Source organism: Cyclopterus lumpus, chromosome 12 (assembly GCF_009769545.1).
Source record: "Cyclopterus lumpus isolate fCycLum1 chromosome 12, fCycLum1.pri, whole genome shotgun sequence".
Classification (NCBI taxonomy): domain Eukaryota; kingdom Metazoa; phylum Chordata; class Actinopteri; order Perciformes; family Cyclopteridae; genus Cyclopterus; species Cyclopterus lumpus.
This window is the reverse complement of record NC_046977.1, coordinates 8,231,025-8,253,074: the sequence shown is the minus strand read 5'-3', so window position 1 is coordinate 8,253,074 and position 22,050 is coordinate 8,231,025. Positions and strand designations below refer to the sequence as shown.

Below are 22,050 nucleotides of genomic sequence, written 5' to 3'. Positions count from 1 at the left end.
TGCAGCCAATCGGTGTTAAAGGAGACTGTAATAGCACCTTGTGTTCTCTGATTTAACTCAGTGTTATTCATGTAGCGATCACATCAAAAACATAACCCTGGTGTGCTCTCCTGCTGACTTCCTCATTGCACAATATCCCATTTGATCTTGGATAAAGTCTTCTAACCAACTATATCCATTTAGGATATCCACAGAAGTATCCCAGTGAACAGCATGTCATTAATGTAGCTTTCTTTATCCAGGTAGACAAAACATTATTTTTAAACTAACAAGCCTGAATCACCACATGTATCAGTCAGACAGCTACACTCATAGTAGATCACTGGCACCACTCATCTAACCTCTACCACATACTAGCCCCCGTCAGTCTTTGTTAGTTCTACGAATTCAACCCCATGTGTTCTATCCTGAGCACCACCAGCACCACCCACAGAGCAGCCTGCGGGGTCCGAGATGTAATCTCCTCCGCTTTCCCTTCCACAGCTGTCCCCCCATTGTGCCCCGGCCGTGTGTTGGTGAAGGTAAACCTGCTCTCGAGTGGTTTCTTCACCACGGATTGTGATCAGAGGTCTGTAAGCGGATTTCTTTTTTTTTCACCTGGATTCATTTGACTACTGCACGGATTCGTATCCGAGACCAAGCAGATTCAGATGAGGGCATGTAGGCGTGCAAGATGGATGGGTGAAAGAAACACCATATGTGTCCATATGAGTGTATGATTCTGTGTCTCCAAAAGAGCAAAAATATTGTTTTGTGCTGAGATGGGTTGAGCGATTGATTTAGTTTGGATGTTCTAAGACTACTACTGTATTAGTCTGTGAGGTGTAATTTGACATAAAGGAGCACACTTACAAGCATTTTAACATACACACACACAAGATCTCTACTCCCCAAAGTCTTTGTGCCTTCTCGCCTCATCTTGGTCCACCATGCCTACTACTCATTATTCATAATTTCTGTCATATTCATTGAATGTGTTGTAACTCTGTAACGCCGTTCATCTGTATACGTGACATATATTGCTTCTGTCCATCTGGGGAGAGGGATCCTCCTCTGTTGCTCTCCTGAAGGTTTCTTCTTTTTTTTCCCTGTGAAAGGGTTTTTTCAGTTTTTTTGAGGAGTTTTTCCTGATCCGATGTGAGGTCCTGGGACAGGGATGTCGTATGTGGACAGATTGTAAAGCCCTCAAATCTGTAATTTGTGATTTGGGGATGTACAAAATAAACTGAATTGTATTGGATACAAGCGGTCGAAATGAGCTTCCTCCGTAGGGTGGCCGGGCTCAGCCTTAGAGATAGGGTAAGGAGCTTGGACATCAGAGGGGAGCTTGGAGTCGAGTCGCTGCTCCTTCGTGTCCAAAGGAGTCAGCTGAGGTGGTTCGGGCATCTAGTCAGGATGCCTCCTGGACGCCTCCCATTAGAGGTTTTCCGGGCACGTCCAACTGGTAGGAGGCCCCGGGGAAGACCGAGGACACGCTGGAGGGATTATATCTCCCGGCTGGCCTTGGAACGCCTCGGGATCCCCCAAAATGAGCTGGAAAGTGTTGCGGGTGAGAGGGAAGCCTGGGTCGGCCTGCTGAACCTGCTGCCACCGCGACCCAACCCCGGATAAGCGGGTGATAATGGATGGATGGATGGATGGATGTATTGAGTATATTTATTGTGCCTGTAGTTGATGACTGACACAAGTATATACATTCAACGTTATATCTTCCATTTCAAACTAGAACAAAAACTGTGTTCGTTGTCTTGAGTTTGTTTTAAGACAGACCTCTCAAGTGAGCTTATACTGTATGTACTGTCTATTACATAACAGCCGAGGCACCAGCAGTTTGTTTAAATGAATGCTACGTAATGTTATTCAATAGGATATGGATAAGACCTTCTTTCTACATACAGTATATCTGCTCATCAATCTGACACATTGCCAATGATGATTCCATACAACTAGAGATGTTAAAAGGGTTAGACAGCCATAAGCGTCGTGGTTGACTATTATATATTGTTTCATGGTAATATACAGTGTTTCGACAGCATCCCACTAACCCTCATCCTGATGAATTAAGATTCAGCCTCTCTGTATGTGACCCATCTTAACGTTGTCTCGCATGCATCAAGATCAGACTTCTCTTAAGCAGGCCTCAGCTGCTCTGAGGCTGTATCACATGACCATAACACACGGCCTATGTCAGATGTCATTAGCGATCAAATCTGTTTCCTTTAGAAGGCAGACAGTGTTAGGAGGCACAGACTGCGAGAGGAGAGACACAGACAGTGAAAGCATCGAGCACACGGAATAAAAGCATGTACAAATAGCGGTTTTCATGCCAGAAATCACGGGCTATATCTCAGACAGCGAGATCACAGAGTTAGTTGAATAAAAGCTGAAACAGCTCCTTTTTTTTTTTAAACAAGTCTAACATCAAGATTTTAGGTCTTTTACTTAGATAATTTATCCAGGTAACTGCTGTGTGTGTCAAGCCCCCGGTGTCCGCAGACATAAGAACACACACAGTCTTAACCCAGCCAGTGACACAGATTCATATTTCCATCTCCTTGATAAATGCCTCAAAGGCACGCTTTGGAAATATAGCTCAAGGAAAAGATAAATGTGCGGCTGAAAGTACTTCTTGCAGGCCGGACTCGATGACAAATACCTTTGAAAGGAGCTAAATTCTTTTTTTTGGAAATTATTTATAATGTTTTCAGAATTTGCGTGATGAGTAATGCCGATTTTAAAATTCATGTAAATACACTGTGCTCAAACATTCTGTTCAGCACCAAGCAGTCTACTTAAGTGGATGTTGACCACTTGGATTATCCTCCTTTGGCTCCAGTGGTTTCTTGGCTGTGTCCCTGTTGCCGCCTCCAAGATTGTTACACATTGAAGTGAAAATTAGCATTCAGTTGATATCTTAAGAGGAGTGCATATAAGTACACCAACAGGCTTAAAAACAGATTCAGCACCCAAACCCTCTGTAATCCAAGCCGCAGATACACACTGTAGGTAATGCACGTTCATGTCAAGCCAGGCATCTATTTCAAAGTATAATGCAGAAGTGGCAGATGTCCCGATGGAAATCAATCTGCATTCCAATAAACACAAAATACATCTGATTTACATTATACCATATCCAAGGTGCAATGGTTTTCAATACAAATCTCAAACAAATATCTCAAAAACATCTCTACAATTAAGGAACGGCAATGTTCCCTGCTGGTAACGTGCCAAGTTATTTCAGAATCATCATACAGATTACACAGAGCGGACTGAAGAAAATGATTATATACGCATTAGTGTTGATGGATGCTCAATGTTTTCAGAAGTCTCAAATGATGAAGGTCTCAAACATTGGAAAAATCTGTCTTTTGAGCAATGTTTTTTAGAGTAGAATTAGACTCTCTCTCACATGACACTCTAGAATAGATAACATGCGACTAGGGCTGCAACCTAAATCAGAAAAACATTCAGTATTTACCTGCTCAGCTGTGTTGAGCCATGCAAATAGTTTGGCTTTTATGTGGAGGAATCTGGCAATGAGAAACAACGAGTTGAATGGAATTGGTGCTGCTCAAAGCACTAAAAAGCTACTTCAAGTTAAAAAGTAGAAACAATGCCATGGATAATTCACAGACCTCAATGTCAATGGTGTTCATTAGAAATACCACGCCACTAACAAATGTAAAACTTCTTTTTTGAGGACAGCAAATAGAATGTATTGGCATAGATCTCTGAAGATGACTATCTTCAAGTAAACCTTGATAACAAAATACCAGGGGAATCAAACTTTATGCCTGGCTATCACAACCATGTAACTTTCCACATTCGTTCGAAGCACCCTCTGTTCCTACGATGGAATCAATATACTGTACATTTTATAAAAATGAGCTGCATGGCCTTGTACTATCTCAGATTCATCTTTGCTAAGCAAAATTCCATTCTCATCTTTAGTTTTTGTCCGTTTCTCCTGATATTCTTATTGTGGCATTATTGTAAAGTGGCACATGACGTGTTCACTCAGAACTGCTGACTCCCTGTTTCTCATTTCTCTACAGTGAAGGAGGTCTCCGGTGCTGAAACCGCATCTAGTAGATTGGCATACAGAAGTCCGGTGTTTAAATGGTTTGAGACAGGACGGCTTAGCAGAGCAGAAATTAAATGTGCTGGCTGAACTTCCCTTTGCGGAAAAAACTTGTGTCTCGTGTTGCCAGTGCAGATTAAAAGGGCTACGTAGACGTTCCAACATGCCATGGATTCTTCATACGAGTTTATTCATTTGAAAAAAAGCACACATGTTTTTTCAGTCTGTAGTTGTTTCCACAAAACGAAAGGTCTTGAAGGATTCCTTTAGACACTAGTGGTGCAACGGACCAGCTGCTATAATCAAACAACAAACTGATCTGTATCTGCCAATATGCATTATCAATGATCGGTAATTAATAACGCGGGCAAAAAAAAAACGTGATCAGGGATCTCTAGAAGTGATATTTGCTCCCTTTTTTTCCTTTTGTGCTTATTTAATCCGAACCATGAATTTTTATTTTCCGTTGCACCACTTGTAGATCCTAGGAATTAATTGAACTCGTTTTAGTCATACAATGCTCCTCGAGGAGACATTTACTTCACATTTTCATACACATACAATATTTTTTTAATCTTTGTTGGTTGTCATAAATCATCTTTTGAAAATGTGGCTAGCTAAGGAACAAAGTATTAGGCTTTAAGAAAAGGAAAAAACAAAAAGTGGAATACATGCCCCGTGTCACAATTTGGATGAGGTCACCATTCCAGTCCACTAAATTATGCAGCAGCCCCTGAGCCATGCAGTGAGTGAAAGAAAAGCTGTTATATACACAAAACCTGCAATTTTAAAAATGTAGATGTAGGAGCTTGCCAGACCCTGGAAGTTATTTGTAACCAAAAGCAGTCTCATATGGAATACAGGCTAACATTTCAGACAGTCCATATGCGTATAAGGGGAAGAGGCATTGATGAAACACAATTAGAAGGTGAGGTAGAAATAAATAATCAGCACTTCAATTATTATTACAGCGAAGATTAAATCACAAAAAAAGAAAAAACTGAACCAGAAGTCATCCATCATATTCTACTAGAGCCATGTCTGCAATCAGAACCTCATTTTCTGCTCTTTGCATTATAGATACTCACTTTTCTCTATAGTGCGCATTAAACTTAGACCTCAGACATTTATGAATCATCATCATTTTGAGTCATCACTGACAGGTGTAGCGCCGCACAACTGTTCTTTGTGTAATCTGTAATAATTCACATAATGCTTTGTGAGAATGTTGGCAGAAGGTGCTTTCTTTTTGTTCCATTATGGGAATAAAAGCACAATTGATGGATGTGACTGGACTTTTGTTGTTCTACTTTTAAGTTGCATGAAACAACCAGATTGATCATGTAACACAGATTTTTACAGTTGAATCTTTTCATGAAACATGTAAAAAGGTGTTTTTCAGATGTAGTTTGAATAAAAAAGCTTAAATGGGAGGTTAAAGGGTATTACAGCCAAACATTAAGAAACACAACACATCATAAGGCTGTATTACAGCCTCCCTTGTGGGCAAATCAGTGGAACAATTTCCCATGCGAGGTGACAGCCATAGAGAGACTACATGGATGTCTTTGCAACATTGGGCTGATTTCTCCAACCCCAAATTCAGTTCTAAGTGCCATGTTCCTCAAGGTAAGCGTAGTGTAGTCATGACAACACAAACTCACTTAGCCGACGTCTTGTATCATTTGTGACGTGCTGGGAGTGAGAATATGGCAACAAGTCTGTTTTGTAATATGGAGATAAACACCGTGAGGCAGATAAAGAGTCATTACAGGTACAAACAAACACGGCCTGTAAGGGTATCTCTTCAATATCACAACTTCTATTAATGGCTGGAACTGCACATTTATTCAATGTCAATTTCAGTATGTTAGGCAGATTATAATCTAAGTTATATTGCAATCAATGCTTTGTTCACCTTGAACACAGCAGGAGAACTTCATTGCAGCCATTTGTGATCATAACAGAGGAAGTACATTTAATATCTAGACACAGCCTTGCAAATTGAAATTGCTATTTGCCTACTTAAATAAAACAGGAAGTGGGTTCTCCACTGGATCTAAATCATTAAATCAGACAGCAACACATGGCTTGCCAGCTAAATTGATCGTTTTTGTTTTTAAATGACAGCCAAGGTAAACAGATCAAAGACGTGGACATAAACAAAAGTGATTTAAATAAGAGAATGACAATGTTTTATGGATCAACCTGTCAACCCTGAAAAGCCCAAGAAAATTAATGAATGCCTCTCTGGCATTCTCAGTCCTGCCACGACTTCAAAGAGTTTTATGACTACAATGGTCTTATGACAGAACATCTTTTGCAAAGTCAGCAAATGTGGAATTTTACAATTGATACAATTCTATTGACCATGCATTTAAGATATTGTCAGGCCATGTTCACATTGTTTGAACTAAAAGGGTTAACTGTTTGCAAGCCAAACTAAGTGCCGTGAAATGTCGTGATTGTGACATGATTGAGGCACTTTTGCCTCTACAACTGGATAATATATGGACATTTACCAGTGGTTTCTAATGGGAGACTCTGCCACAGTAACAGCTTATTACAGCCCATCCAATACTCATGGGAAGAGTCCATAAAAACACACAACACATCATTAGGAATCTGTCTGACCTTAGCAAGGATATGGCCTCCAGACTAATCAAATGGCTTCTGCCAGTCAGTGCCATATGTGCAATATCACCATGAAGCAGACAATTTAAATGGTACAATGGCATACTGAGTGATTAAAATTAGTTAGCTGTGAGTGCCTAGGTGCACACTGTATGAAGATTAAATACCTTGAAATATGGTTCAAGATTCAGGTAACAGAATTTACTGCAAAGATTGAAGGAGGAGATTAATTCCGCATCCATATTGTCTCTCAGACTGTCTGGCTTGCTTATCAATTTATCATTAGACTTGTGAATGTGTGTGAGTATCTCATTATGGGCTCAGTGTAACCGAAAATGAGTAAAATGCAAACTCTTAGAGGAATCACTGCAGTGAACATAAATGTATAAAATCAATACACTCAAATGTTTGTTTTGATCCCTGTATATAAAGACGTTGACCGTCTTAAGCCATGTGACCTTTTAACAGTCACTGAATCAACAGGTTGGAAACTAAGCAGGCTTTGCAAACCTATTGACAGGTAGCATTAACTAGTCAAAAGGAAATAACATGTTTTGCATGGAGACACCAGAAAAGACAGCAATAAAGTTGCAGTTTCCATTGGGAGAGAAAAACATTGGCTCAAACTCAATTAGGTTAAGGAGAAGATCGCCAGCCTGCAAGAAGCTACCATCCATTAGGAGACTGCAATAATGACACATAAATGCAATTAATATGACTGATGAGTGGCAACATCCTGACAATCATTTGCCTACTTCATCATAATAGACAGTCTGGAAAATCCCATTAGATCAGAGGATGTAATAGTGAAAGTGCTCAGGAACCAATCCATCATTGGGTTGTCGGGTGTGTATTAATGTTGAATCATCTGGCTTTGACAGTATCCAACAAGGCAAACATGGAGATACAAATACCAAATAAATAACAACATAACATGTAACATAAATAACATCAAGTATTTGGTTTTTAAGTGTGAAAAATACTGCAAATGTTTTATCACCAACTACTGTCACCTTAACTTATAATTGAGTACTTAGTCATTCCGTTGACGTAACGTTTCTGTTAAAAGTGGAGTGTAATACTAAATCAAACTACGACTTTTATCTCTCATTTATCATATATATTCATCACATTTCTGTCTCAATTGTTGATCTTTGACATTCATTTTAAATCTTTTATAACAGAAATTCTGGCTGACAGAGGTTAAGTAAAGATCCTGATGACTGATTTCTAGCTTGATATGTAGATCAACTTTAAATGAGATGTAGTCCTTTCAATACCTAATGTTATGAGTCTAAATTGCATCCTTCAGTGCTTAGTCATTATGTCAATAGGGGAGGGATGTACAACTTTAAATGATTGTATTTTGTAGTCATTTGACATTTTTTGTCCTTCTTTTCCTTTTTAAATAGCCTTGTCTTATTACTCCATCATTGTCGGAGGAAGTGGATGTAGCCGGTGACAGTGACTTATCAGCAGTACGGAGATTTGCTCCGGGTAGACGGGTGAAGTACCCACATGGGTCTGCGTTATGTCAATGCTCATATTTTTCACAGTCCCAACAGCAAAGACACCTTCCCCCTCCAAATTCGACATTTAAAAAAATAAACAAGTCACAACCCTGACCGTAAAATCTAAAGTGTATAATCACACATTTTACACAGAGGTAGGCGGTGGTGGCGAGCACTTGATATGCTGAATGTAGTGGGTATATTATCAGTTTATGCATGTGCTCCCAATATTAGAGGAATAGGGTTCAAGTTGAAAATCAGCAAAGAGGCTCTTTAATAATTAACGTCCCCTGATGAGGTTATACGTTAAGGGAGTGAGATTCATTAAAATAAGTGCCAGAGTACCACTGATTTCCAAATGGATAGATTTTAAACATTTGTAGTTCTACAATGTGTATCACAAAGTTGCCCATCACAATTGTGTCTTCACTTCACACAGATAAGGCTGAGCATTCTCTCTGATTCTGACATAGTAACACGCCTAACTAAGTGTTGATTGCTGGAGAGTGTCGTTTTGAATGATCCCATTAATTCTGTTTGTTGAGCTGTCTCATTACAGAGTTAATAGTGCATTTGTCCTGATTGCGGTCATGTTACGGAACAGTGATCACCCTGTTGGGCTAATGGGTGAAAAGCACACCGCACACACAGCAAAATATGATCATCCGTCTGGTTTTCTTATACCAAAATGTCCTATACACATCATACTAATGTTGAGCACATCTAATAATTAGCTAAAAATCCAAGTGTGGTTTTATATATGTTTTATTCATTTAATTACCTAACCCAAAATGTTTTATAAGCAAGTAGCAGTCATCCAAAAATGTATACAGTAAGTATATATTGGCAATACAATGAGGATGTTGAATGCATCTCCCATTATAATTCACTTTATTTTTATTTGTACTGTATTTATGCATTTTTAAACCATGTTGTTTCTTGATAGTGAGTCCCAGCCATGTGTCCTCATCTTTACCCTGCATTGTCAATGACGGTGTAATGTTTCTTCTATCGGCTTTATGGTGAAGCCAAACATACACCAAGGAATATAAAAGTTCAGATCCAACTAACTTTGAAAAGTAATTTTTAGAGAAGAACCTAGACTTCGGAACAATGCCAGTATACATAAGATCATACTGGGGAAATTAACTTACACCAACTGTTGGTAAAAGTAATGTTCAAAGTTGTGATTTTAAAGTTTACAACAGATATGAAGATAAAGTATACTGTGATAACTAAAGTACCATCGGCATATCATCTCGACCGTCGAGCAGTGGGTGGCAAATCAGAGTCCTATGCGCCTCACACGGATATGTTGCTGCCTTTGGGGATCTTATACACTGAGATTTGTGGAAACATTTCACCTAAATTAACTGGTTGTAACAGAATCATCCCTTCAACACCTTTACAATAAACACATGAAATGGAGGTTGTTGGTTTCTTAATGTCAACTGAGGGAATAGTAACTAATTATAATTTTCATTACCAATTATTCCGTAGTTTCTATTTACTTTTAATTTAAGTTCCCCAAGTATAGTTCGACAAATTGGAAAGAACAAATATACATTTGTCCTATCTACTAATGTCATCGGTTTGTTAGACCCACCAGTATCTGCTTGACCATCAGACATATTTGACCAGTGACAAAACAAAGTGTCCAGAACCAGCCAGTTGACAACTTTTCTTTCAGAATCAATATGATTAAAACCTGCATGCGCCTCTAGAGGAGGAGCCACACAGACACCTTCCTTCCCCCGGCCTGCTGCCATCGCGTTATCTGGCTTCAATGCCTTCTCCCCTGGTGACATTAACATTAACATCAGGTATGGGTTTTTTATTCTCTCGATGCAGTGTGATACAAATGGGAGGAGGATGTGTCTATAAGCCTATTTGTGTAAGCTATCAACATTTGCTTTATCACCTACTGTGTCTGTGCATGTCTGCATTACTTAAATGGTATTTTTGTATAGAATCTAAATCCAATCCGGTTTAATTTGTACAGCTCGACAAACTTCTAGCACTAAAATTGTAATGATGGACGATCCTTTAAATATGAAGATCCTGTTGCAAATCCTCATGTGCCTATTGCTCACCATGACAATTCTCATAAAAGGGGTAGTTTGTTTATTGGGAAGTGGAGTTTTATGATATTATTATCCGTAGTAAATGTATAACGCACAGTAGATGATGGCCAGCATGTTCCTCGTTTAGATACGCATACAGGAGTTATCACATGGATCAAAGCAATGCGCAGCTGTGGAAGGGGAAAGCAGCACAGGTATTTCTGGCCACCTTAAAGAAAGGCCCATCTTGATAAAAATCAATTTCAGTCGACGTGCACGCTATGTAGAATGTATTTTCTGGTCTACCTTGCCGTGAGAAAGCTATATAGGTCGAGGTTTCTTTGGGAAACTGAAGCCAGTATCTGTCATTTTCAAAAGACACTAGACCTTATTGAGAAAAAAATATTTTTATTGTCACACAACAACACCATCTGTAAACCAGAAGAAATATTCTAAATATAGCATACATATCAGCTGAAATATATGTATTTAGGTGGGTCTTTCTATAAAAGGTGGAAAAAAATACCTTTGCAGCTTCCCACCCATCCACAGCCGTGTATTGCTTTGATCTGTGTGGTAACTCCCGTCTGACTCTCCAGACTGGGGACGTGCCACCCATCATATAGTGTAAGTTATACACCGATTACAGATAAGTACCTCACACAACTCCACTTCAAAACATCCAAACTATCCCTTTAACCAGTCTGAAGACACATCACCCGCCGGTGACCTCAGGAGAGCATGCTATGCTGTGTTAGACTTCCAAGGGTAATTGGTGTTAGATCAGAGCTAATCCAGAGCCAGACAAAATACCTGAAAATGCTGTGCCTCTGAAAAGAGTCAAAGAGGATACAACCATGACATACCAATGAGCTTCCTGTGGATAAGCATACAATATGTGAGGCCAGGTGCCGATTTCCCCTCAGGCTTATGCATAGGTGCTGAAAACACCACTATATTGCTCTGATGCTGTTTGAAAGAATGGACGGTGAAATATTCTAAAAGTACAAAAATAGAGTGTTTATTTAAATGAAATAAATCAGTTAATGGAACATTGGATTTTTTTTTTTTTCTTTTTATGAATTTAATAAATTGCACAAAATGGACGCCAGGCATACTGTATGTATATTAAAGAAGAGTAGGTGTGTGGACTACCAGCAATTTAGTAGTCATTGCCAATACCAGTGACATTGTATTACCACTGTAAATAAACAATCCCTATACTTTAACATGCTCTCCTTTATTCCAATTTGAATACTGTTTTTCTGCAAAAAATATTACTAATCTCTGAGGATACTCAAGACAAAGCTTCATTTTACAAGTTTACATTTGAATATATCATGTTCTCGTTTACCTTTTCCCAATACTCATTTGTACTGAATAGAGTTTAAATGTATCATAATGTAACTCAGTTGTAACTCAGTTATTTAGCCATGCAGGACTGTGGTTTTTGAAACTGAGAAATGTACAATTGAAAACATTGACAAAAAGCAAAGTAAATTTCAAGGAGATGTTATTATTGTCATTGTATTATACATACGATTAGTATTCATCGCATGTATGAGGCTATGGTTATATACACACACACCCTAAAATGGTGGATTGCTCCCTCTGGGCTAGAAGAAAGTTAATTATCCCGGTGTCTGGTTCATAAGTGAGTTTCCTTCATAGGGTGGCTGGGCTCAGCCTCAGCGATAGGGTGAAGAGCTCAGATATCTGAAGGGAGCTCAGCGTAAAGCTCTTCTCCATCAAAGGGGGGCAGTTGAGGTGGTTCGGGCATCTGAGCAGGAGACCTCCTGGGTGCTTCTTGTTCTATGAGCACACCACACTGGTAAGAGGCCCTGGGGCAGACCCAGAACAAGCTGCCGAAATTATATACAGTATATATATATATATATATATATATATATATATATATATATATATATATATATATATATATATATATATATATATATATATATATATATATATATATATATATATATATATATATATATATATCTCTCATGGCTCTCAAATAATAAAGTTCCTTTGTAAAACATATACAATACCGCTATTATCTAACAAACCACCAATGGTACATCACAACTTAATCTACTCTTCCCGAGGTGCAGCAATCCTCTTTGTTTTGTCTGAAATCAATGGACCCATATTATCAAGACTGACAACTCAAAAAGTGAAGAGTTAGAGCATGTGTCCCCGTGCAGATAAAGCCAACTCCAGCAGGAACTTGGACAGATGTGCATGATGGAGCGGAAAAAAAGAACAATTGTGGGAGGAAACCCATCAGTCGAGGGGAGATTAATGGTGCACATTCTTTATCTGTGAGGAAATCTCAGATTGTACAGCTTGGAGGGAATGCAAATAGGTACAAACAAACGAGCATAGATAAAAGGTTTTAAATCTTTTGTAGGAACCACGGGGTATGATGATAGTGAGCTGTGCAGAGCTGGCACGTTTCCAAGGTGCAGCGCAAATTCTGGTGGGAATCAAATTTTATGGGTCTTAAACATCATTGTGACCAGCTTACAGTGAACAATGCCTCTCTTTCTCCTCTTTGAAACACACACACTGCTCGTCATGTTTGCAAAATAAGACCCTTATGCGATTTCAATAATTCCATTAACTAGGTTATTGGAGACTATTTAACTACATCACCACGGTAATGATGAACTAATACACATACGCAATATTGGTAAACACGAGCCACACTCATCTTCTGATGAAGACAAATACCAAACATGTTTTGTTGAAAGAATCCTAAAACTATTGACTCAGGAGCACAGTCCGGGTGAAATTAGTCTTAGAAGTCCAGAATAAAAGCAGAGGTTGGTCAAAAATAGATTGTGCATGAAAGTAACAAGGACACAAGAGCGAGAGAGCGAGAGAGCAAGAGAGAGAGAGAGAGACTGAGCTTTCATCCAGCCTGTGATCTGGAAATCTAACCTGTCAACCAGTATGAGGACATTTAAAGGCCGTCCGGTCTGTTTGAAGCCAAACATACATTTTACTGGCAGTTTGAGGCCGAGTCTCACTTCCATCCTACTCCTCACTGGTCTTGATTATGGCAGAGTGGAGTGGTTGTGTTTTTTTTTAGAGATTGCCAAAGGATGGACTGCCTCAATGAATAAATATAATTTGAAACAATACAATATCCTTTAGCAAAAGAGGACACTTTGTGCCATCAAGAAAAAAAAAAAAAAAAAAAAAAAAAAAAAAAATCGCCCACCAAAAGATTAATTTGTAAGTGGAAAACATAAATCACTGCTTAATAAAAAAGGGGAAAGAGTCGACAAATGATGCGAAACACTTAGCTATCTATGGCAATGCACTGTTTTCTATTGGACATTATTCCTTTTAATCCTTTTCAATTTTGAATTGATCTTTGTTGCCATGTTTGTTATTGGTAAGAAGTGGATACCAAAGGGAAAAGGGACTTTTGAAAATAAATGTATTATACCGAGACCGACTGAACCTTTTGAATTGCACTAAAGTAATAAGGTATGAAAATGGCAGAAGATTGCATAAAAAAAATGAGCAGTGTACATCCATGTCCAACAGAAACCTACCAAGCAGCTTTATTTAGGACTCTAAGGTGTAAGCAGCACATCCATTCGTCAAAAGCTGCTTTTCTTGTGTGTCACACAGCGTTGGCACAGAGCAATCTGCCACCGACTGGCTGAGTATCAGCACGTGTAGACACGCAGCATTTCCATTACAACGCTCACAAGATAAGTCAGAACACGCTCGCTAGTAAGAGCAGTGCCCAGGCAAAGGAAATTCCACCTGCACTTAAGCATTCTGATAACTCTCACATGAGGATGAAGAAACACTGCAGCTTCCAAATAGGAATCTGAAATGTGAGCACACACACCGCCTCAAGAAGCAAACAACGTTCATTCCATACACGCAATTACTCTGTCTGCTCTCTGCTCAGGTTTCATTTAGGTTAGAGAGCCAGGGGCGGACTCCACTATTGTGTTCATTCATGTCATCGGGTTTGTCAAAATCCCCACTCTGGTCCAAAACTACCTTTCAAACAAGAACAAACTGAAAAAGGCTATTTAGAAGAGCAGTAAGTGGTGGCGTCGTCACACAGGAATTAAACCACTTTAAAGGTTTAGCATTCGTTTCAATCAATAGCAAAGTTTTGCTAATCACCTACCATGATAAAATATACATTAATTTGGTTAACATATTCAATAAACCTTTAAATTTTGTTTTTCCAACATCACCAGCTAAAAATGTGAGTCAATCAAATACCAGTCAAGTCAATTATATAAACTAAATAATACCAGCAAATGCATAAATGTGGAGCACACATCAGTATCGATATTCCCAACTTTAATAGTGAAATGCCAGGAGAAATAAATCAGATTCGGAGAGAAGCAGTGAAGAACTTTTGCTAGACTCACCATGAACTGAACAATCCAATCAATTCACATTGCAGAATGATAGAAATGGAGTTTATTCATCCTTTTCAAGCACTGCTCCCAGTTTGTGCCGGTTCATGTGAATTCAAATTAAATCGATTTCAAACTTTGATGAAAACCCTGATTTCATTTTTGTTGGATTCAATGTGCCTTCACTCAGTCAACCTTTAATAGAAACCAGCCCCTCTGTACAAGCTGCGACAGCGTGTGGCAGGTAGTGTTTCCACGCCGAGTAACGCTGGCTCAGAATGTTGCCCCGGAGACACTTACGGTAACGGGAACTACCACAGGGGCAGTTTTGAGTACTTTGCCAGGTGCTTCTATGTCTGTCTTTCTGTAGTTGAGATCAGAATGTAAGTTTGAGTTCAAAGATGGGTGTGGTCCAAGAAATCGCACTGAAATAGGGGGATAATAAGTCCCCTGGCCTAATTTGGCGTTGTGGCTGGTGTGACGCTGGGTCACTACTTAATTCAATCAAATCAAAACTTTGAAAGGTTATGCAAGTTCCTCTTGCAAGTATACTTAAGTCATTTGATGCAATTACTTTATTGCCAAAAGATGATGATCTGCAAAGTACGATTGAACTTAATAAAATACTCAGCGTGTCTACATATCCTACTACATATGGATTTTTCAGAGCCGCAAATGTCTGGCTCGCATTGTAAAACTTATTTTCCTAAGAGAGCAAATACATTACACAGCCTTTGACACATGGAGCATTCCATTATGTGGCGCGGGACACAACTGAGGAGCTAAAGGAGAACCTAAATGGAATTGCTTTTATAAATCAGTGTCACATTATGCATTCGGTGCACAGACTAGAAAGCCCCTTTACAGTACACAAGCAGAAAGTTTATGAATCTTTTAGGTATCTGCTAGCAACATGCTCTTTTCTTAGATTCACCATCCAGGCCGTTCTTAGTCCAGCTTTACATATCAACATAAGTTGGTTTGGACTCGTAGCGGTACACCGCCATGAAAGAAAAAGCAACCAGCATGGGTCGCCGACCATATTCATCCATCCTTCCCATGCCATCACTGATTCTTCTCTCTGCCAGTCAAATGAGTTGTGTGAGGTAATACAACCTTTATTTACCTCTACTCTATAAAGGGATGGGATGATATAGGAGTTCATCGTGGATTGTGACAAAAAAATAAATAAATCCACACTAAATTGTGGATAATTGGAAATATCGCCACGAGTGACTTGGAGAAGCTGTCTATGTAGAAGAATAGAGCCCGATTTATCATGCAGACGGACACAATATCACAACAACAGACTAGGATCTTGTGATTTATGATTAGTTTAATAAAGATTGTTGTTGTTTTTTTCACTAAAAGGAAGTTTACGGAACTTAAAATGTTCATATTGTCCCATGCCATTAGGGGCCAGACAAAAACTGTAGATGCCCAAAGTCCAAAAACTGTAATAATAAATTAAATCTTAGACATGTAAAATGACAAGGGATGCTTCAATATACTATCCAACGAGGAGTATGAAAATGCCAACGCTATTGCCTTCACCCGTCACAAGATCTCAACCTAGTTTACTACCTATGGGATTTGTTGGTGTTCAATGTGTTCAACAGCACTCTCCACCACCATCATCGTCGTCGTCAACACACTAAAAAAGGTCATATCTTCTGGGAGAATGATGTGTATCGCTCCAGTTTCATAGCCTGAGGATGTTCTGGTGGCTCATTATGGCCAAACACCTTGCTGAGACACTTTGTTGGCTTTTCCTCTCCTTTCTCACACATCGTGTGTCTCCTTGGCCAAAGCTGTCAAACAATGTTGCAGCTGCCTTTATGTATACACAACTGTATGTAACACAATACTCTCACTTTATTGAATCATTCACACATGTGAGTGTAACACATTATAAGCAGTGGTATATCGCCATCAATGCTAAAAAAGTATTTTATAATAAAACTTTTTTTTTTTTTAAATGTAGGCCGATAATTGATTGGCAGCAGCTGTTCTGGATTGTAAAATGACCAAATAACGTGTTTTTTTTCATTTCCACATCACCATACTTACACATGGTTTGAGGTATAAAAATATAGATTCTCAATGCACATTCTTACACTACAATACAAATGAAAGAAGACACTACTCGCACCAAAACATAAATACAAAAAAAAAAAACACATATCTGGAAATCACGCTACACTGCAGCCAGCCTCATGTGTGACACTTCTGAATCACAGAAGAGAGCAGACCAGCCAGCCAGCACACTGTGCTATGATCAAAGCTAAATGCAGAGCTTCCTTTGTGTCAAAAACCTGCCATTTTGTGGTAGTGCCTCAAGTACAGAGTGTGGTTAGGAACAGAATTCCCACTACAAATGAGACAGTAGTCGAGCACTCATCTGAAAAAAAGACAGCCTCCTATAGGTTTATTATAGCAGGTCAAATGATGACAAATAGACCATTTGATGGCCTGCACAAGCTCCACCATGGATCCTGTTCTCTCTCGTCTCTTTACACCCTTCGGTATATCAGTTGGATGCGCTTGTTTGCAGTATTCCCAACGACACTCCATTCATAAACAGCGGAAAATTAAGTGCCACGCTTAAATTTCAAGTCTCGTCACAAACTCCCCTCCGTGTCAGCTCCACAGTGTGTAATAGCTCCCATCTCTCTTGTTGACCTTTACCACCCTCTTCACTGCTTGTCCTGCACTACTGAGCTTAACCCTTGACACACGATTGAGACGTAGTGCAGTGTGTACATGTTCTGTGCCACAGGAAGCAGATTGGTCTAGCAAAAGGCACTCTTTTTTTTTTTTTTTTCTTCCCCATCACTGTTGCTTTCAATCTCCCATCTCCCCTGTAAGCAGGGTTTGCTGTAACTCCTGCTTAGAGGAGGTACAGCGAGGCAGAGAGGGGAGACCAAGAGAGAAGGAAAAGGCTGATTGAAAAGCCGAAGCTCAATAAGATGTGGGAAAAGAAAAAAAAGACTAAAGATGTGGTGGAAAATTAAAAGGTGTAACGATTTTGTCCAATTCGATGGACGGAAATGATAAAGGACGGGGAGATGTTTGCTCCGGAGTTAAGTGCCTGACGGTTTTCAAAAAGGTGAACTCCTAATGAGGTGTTTACAGAGTCAGCCATGTTGCTAAACATATCGATCTCCACCCAGTCCCTTAAAATGAGCAGAGAAAATTATCTTGTGTGACGAACAGTAGAAGCCTCTCTCCCTAGAATGTCTTAGTTTAGTGACTGCCATTAACATCCATTATTTAAAGTGAAAAGATGGTGGAGTATGATGATACTAGGAGGAAAGCTCCGATGCCGAACAAGTTATAACACTTAAACCCTTGAATGTGGTTTGAATTCAAAACATATATTTTTACAACATTAAAATACACCCAAAAAAAAATTCAACATTTTTTTTTTTAAACCAAAAGTAAGAATTGGTATATATGCCGTGAGTTTATTGAACGCATTATTTGTATTTTCTTCACATGAAGAAATGACAAAGAAAAGTAAACGAGAAAGGGGGAAAGGGGCCCTGTACGTTCCCTCTTCACTGCCCTTTCTCTTTATCCATTCTTCATGACACGTGAGGTAATAAATCAAAGCCGAGGCGGCCACAGTGGGAAGGGGACTCGCTCTCCTTTTCCCACCTTCCCGAACCTCCGACGATGCTTCCGCAAAACAAATCGCACATCTGACAGAATCCAAGTAACAGGACCGAGGCTTTGCTCATTATGGTTCGGTTGGCATTTGGCTCACAGGGTATATATATATATATGCCCGTGCATGAAAAATAGGCAGTGCATTTTGAATTCAATGTAAAAGGAACACTCCGATTCCACCTTTACACGTCAGGCGCATTAAGTGAGACACTAGCTGCAATTGTCATTGTCTTTTATCTCTGGAATCACAGTCAGTGAGAAAAGAAAAATGTTCACTAACTTAAGACTCGAAATATTGTACCGTTGACTACCTTAAATAAGTCTCACATTATTGGAGGTAGCATGTTGCTGTGTTGTTCGAGATGTTAGTTGTTGTTTTTTAACCACAGGCACTGATGTTAACAGCTTCCTGAAAGCTTCAGAACAGACATTAGAAGAACAGAATAGAGTTGATGGGTGGTTCCAATACAGTCTGCACACTGTACAGTACTATATCATGTTTAGTGGGTTTTAAAATATAAAGGGAACAGAGGGATAAATGACAATACCCATGCCTACACCCATATAATATATGGGTCTAACTGTGTATTTGATGAGCCTTACGCTTTTGTAGCACCCTGAAGCACCAAAATTTACTGTTTTAACGGGAGAAAATAAAAAAAGGTAGCATATCAATGCCACAAATGAAATTCCGATCATAAAAATTCACTGTATTAACGGGAGAAAATAAAAAAAGGTAGAATATCAATGGCACAAATGAAATTCCGAGCATAAAAATTCACAGTCTATGTATGCTCATTTTTAAACAACGGTGTGTATTTCCGTGACGTCGGGGCACAACGTTTCACGAGCAGCACCACTAACTCAACCCATCGAGAGGAAAGCTGTCAGGAGGACCTGATGCGTTCAGGTGTTGAATACTGAATACATGCAAAACACAGGTGACACCAAAATGTCAACTTCATGCCTTGGACTCCGGTGTCAGGATCTGAGCACAACTAGAATAATATGAGGGCGTTCACATCGCTCAGAAGGTTTTACAACAGCTTGGAATGAAGAAACAAATGATAGTATTTTGGTTCCCTGATAGACAACACATCAAATGAAGTACAATTCATTATTTTATGAAGAAATCAGTTTATTAGTGGGTTTTTTTCACAATGGTATGGCTTTTTTTTGTCATGCAAAACATTTGGATGTATTGAGCATACTACTATACTAGAGCTCTTATTCACAATGTGGTCAACGGCATAAGTGAACATGCTTGCATTTACAAATATTAAAGCCCTCTTCTTCCCCCATCTCCTCCTCCTCCCCCCTCCACAGCACACAGTCACGCACTGGAAGGGCGAAGCAGCAAATGTGCTAGCTGGCTGACTGGGAGGACAGAGAGGCCTTTTTCACCAGTCAACGGTTGTCCTTAATGAGAATAGAAAGTGATTTACTAGCTTAATGCTCCAGCCCTCAGCCCGCCCGCCTGCCAGCCTTTGCTTCACGCAGCCAGTTTACTCGGCACTCCTCATGCAGAGAATGTAACTGAGGACCAGGAAAAGAGAGGGGGGGGGGGGACAACAACATAACAAGCCAGAGTCTGAAAATCTCAGTAATGAGACGTGGATTTGCTCAGCACCCACACCAATGACCTCCACCGAGTCTTGAATCTTTGTATTTGTCATAAAACAGGTTTTCTATTAAACTGAGCGAACACAGTTGCCCTGAACTGATTGGGAAATGGAAAACATTGAGGCGTTTGCAATTATAGTCCATGCCGTGTGGCTTATTGCATTTCACAAACATTACTGTGTGCTTAACACCCTCTGCACTTCTAACGCTTGAAAACAAAAACAAAAGGGGGCAAGTATAAGAACATCCATCTTTCTCACGTGACTTAAGAGAAAAATATGGAGACCGCATGGTAAGCAAGTACCTTCATGCATAGTCTGCTCCTCTCACAATACCTTTTTTTTTTTGGTTTGCGAAAGGCAGAACTACTTTCATACTATATGTCCTCCGTGATTATCAAATTAGGGACGCTACTCCCCGGACCATTTGTAAAAAGTCAAAGGCTTTCACAGAGAACTTTAGATGACCTGTCAAAGTCCAGTGTTTGGTTCGATCCAATCACTTATCTGTGACTAAGCCCTGCACAAAAAGGGGATGTGTAGGTTCCCTTAAACCTACCATGGCCAAATCGGCAGTGACTCGAACTCTCGTCCAGCATTGCATGTGTTCTAAGAATGACGTGCTCAAGTGAGAATAAAATACCAATTTCATGCATATTTGCAGCACCAAATTGCCTTCCTTGATTGGGGCACCGCATTTAGGGCATGCATGAAATCCAAAGTCATAATCACATTCAACCACAAAATAGGAAGGAGAAAGAGAGGCAGATGAAGGAAATATAAAGAGTGCCATTTGAACATGAGCGGCACTTAGTTTGTATCCCCATTCGGAGGCATGAGTAGTTGAGGCAACAACATGGAAAAGAGGGGGACCAGGATTAGACCAGGAGTGTTGGTTGAACATCATGCCACCTATAGTCAACAATATAGTTACCACTGAAACCAAAGAACGCAATGGAAACAGGACAGGTGACTAAACGCCAGGGAGTACGCGTGTGTGCGCGTGTGTGTGAGCACATGATTTGGGAATGGAGCTCAGGGTGAACACAGCCCACCAGTGCAGCGAGGTGGTCCGGTTATCACGGCGGACGGGGGAAACACAGTAACACAGCAGTTCTTACCGAGAGTGAAGTAGGGGAGAGCTGTGTTGTCAAGATCATCCATTACGGAAATTCGCCCAGGTAGATCTGTTCTAACGAATAACAGTAGTCGGGATTCCCCCCCTCCTGCTGCTGCTCCTCCTCCTCCTCCTCCACCAGTTCCTCCTCCAGTTCCTCCTCCGCCAACACCTGCTCCGGCGGCAGCCCCTCCACCGGCCACGCTCCCCGAGGCTCCGCCGGTGAAGCTGAACTCGTTCTCCCGGAGCACGGGCAGGGTAGAGACGGTGACGGCTTTCACCTCACACGGCGCCTCCGCGTCGCTCTCTTTGTCCCGCTGTCGGTTGGGCGCCGTCGCCCCTCTGTTCGCTCGGACCGTCAGGGTCCACGCCAGGAAGAGCCCCGCGAGAAGGACGCGGAGGTGCGGCTGTACGACCCTCGCCATCCCGCTTCCCTGTGTGTGGTGCTCTCGCTCTGAGTGGGGCTCATAAGCCCGTCCGTTCACTTCGAGTTCAGTCGCTGCAAAGGAGTCGCGTCCGTCCAGGAGGCGGCAGCACAGGTGTAGTGAGAATGACAACTCTGGGCTCCTCGCGCGCACGCATCCATTCCGTGTTCACACCGCGGGACAACAAATCAATTAAACGCGGAGAGGCACGTGTCCTTTTTGTGTGTGTGTGTGTGTGTGTGTGTGTGTGTGTGTGTGTGTGTGTGTGTGTGTGTGTGTGTGTGTGTGTGTGGAAGTGCACGCTGTATGCAGTCAGTATATCCTCGGGGCTTCATTTATTTCAAAGAAAATGAATGCACGTAATCTCCACATCTGATTGTAATAGTACGTGCATTCTGAATAATAATTAAAAAAAAAAAATGAAAGTAAGACTTCAGATTTCGTCAATCACATGAGACTTGTGTTTATTTGTTGTGAAATCAGCGATTCTGGATGAACTTGGATAGTCATAAAAACATA

At 40.3% G+C, this 22,050-nt stretch overlaps 1 protein-coding gene across 1 annotated transcript in view; it reads right to left on the bottom strand.

Annotated features, from left to right (window-relative positions):
• The window catches only part of LOC117740635 (astrotactin-2-like), a 227,485-nt gene extending 205,954 nt beyond the window's left edge, over nt 1-21,531 (bottom strand). Inside the window, exon 1 of the mRNA XM_034547153.1 lies at nt 21,111-21,531. Within this exon, the coding sequence (XP_034403044.1) occupies nt 21,111-21,531 (421 nt within the window). The remainder of the gene's footprint in view (nt 1-21,110) is intronic.
• Nucleotides 21,532-22,050: the final 519 nt, after the last annotated feature.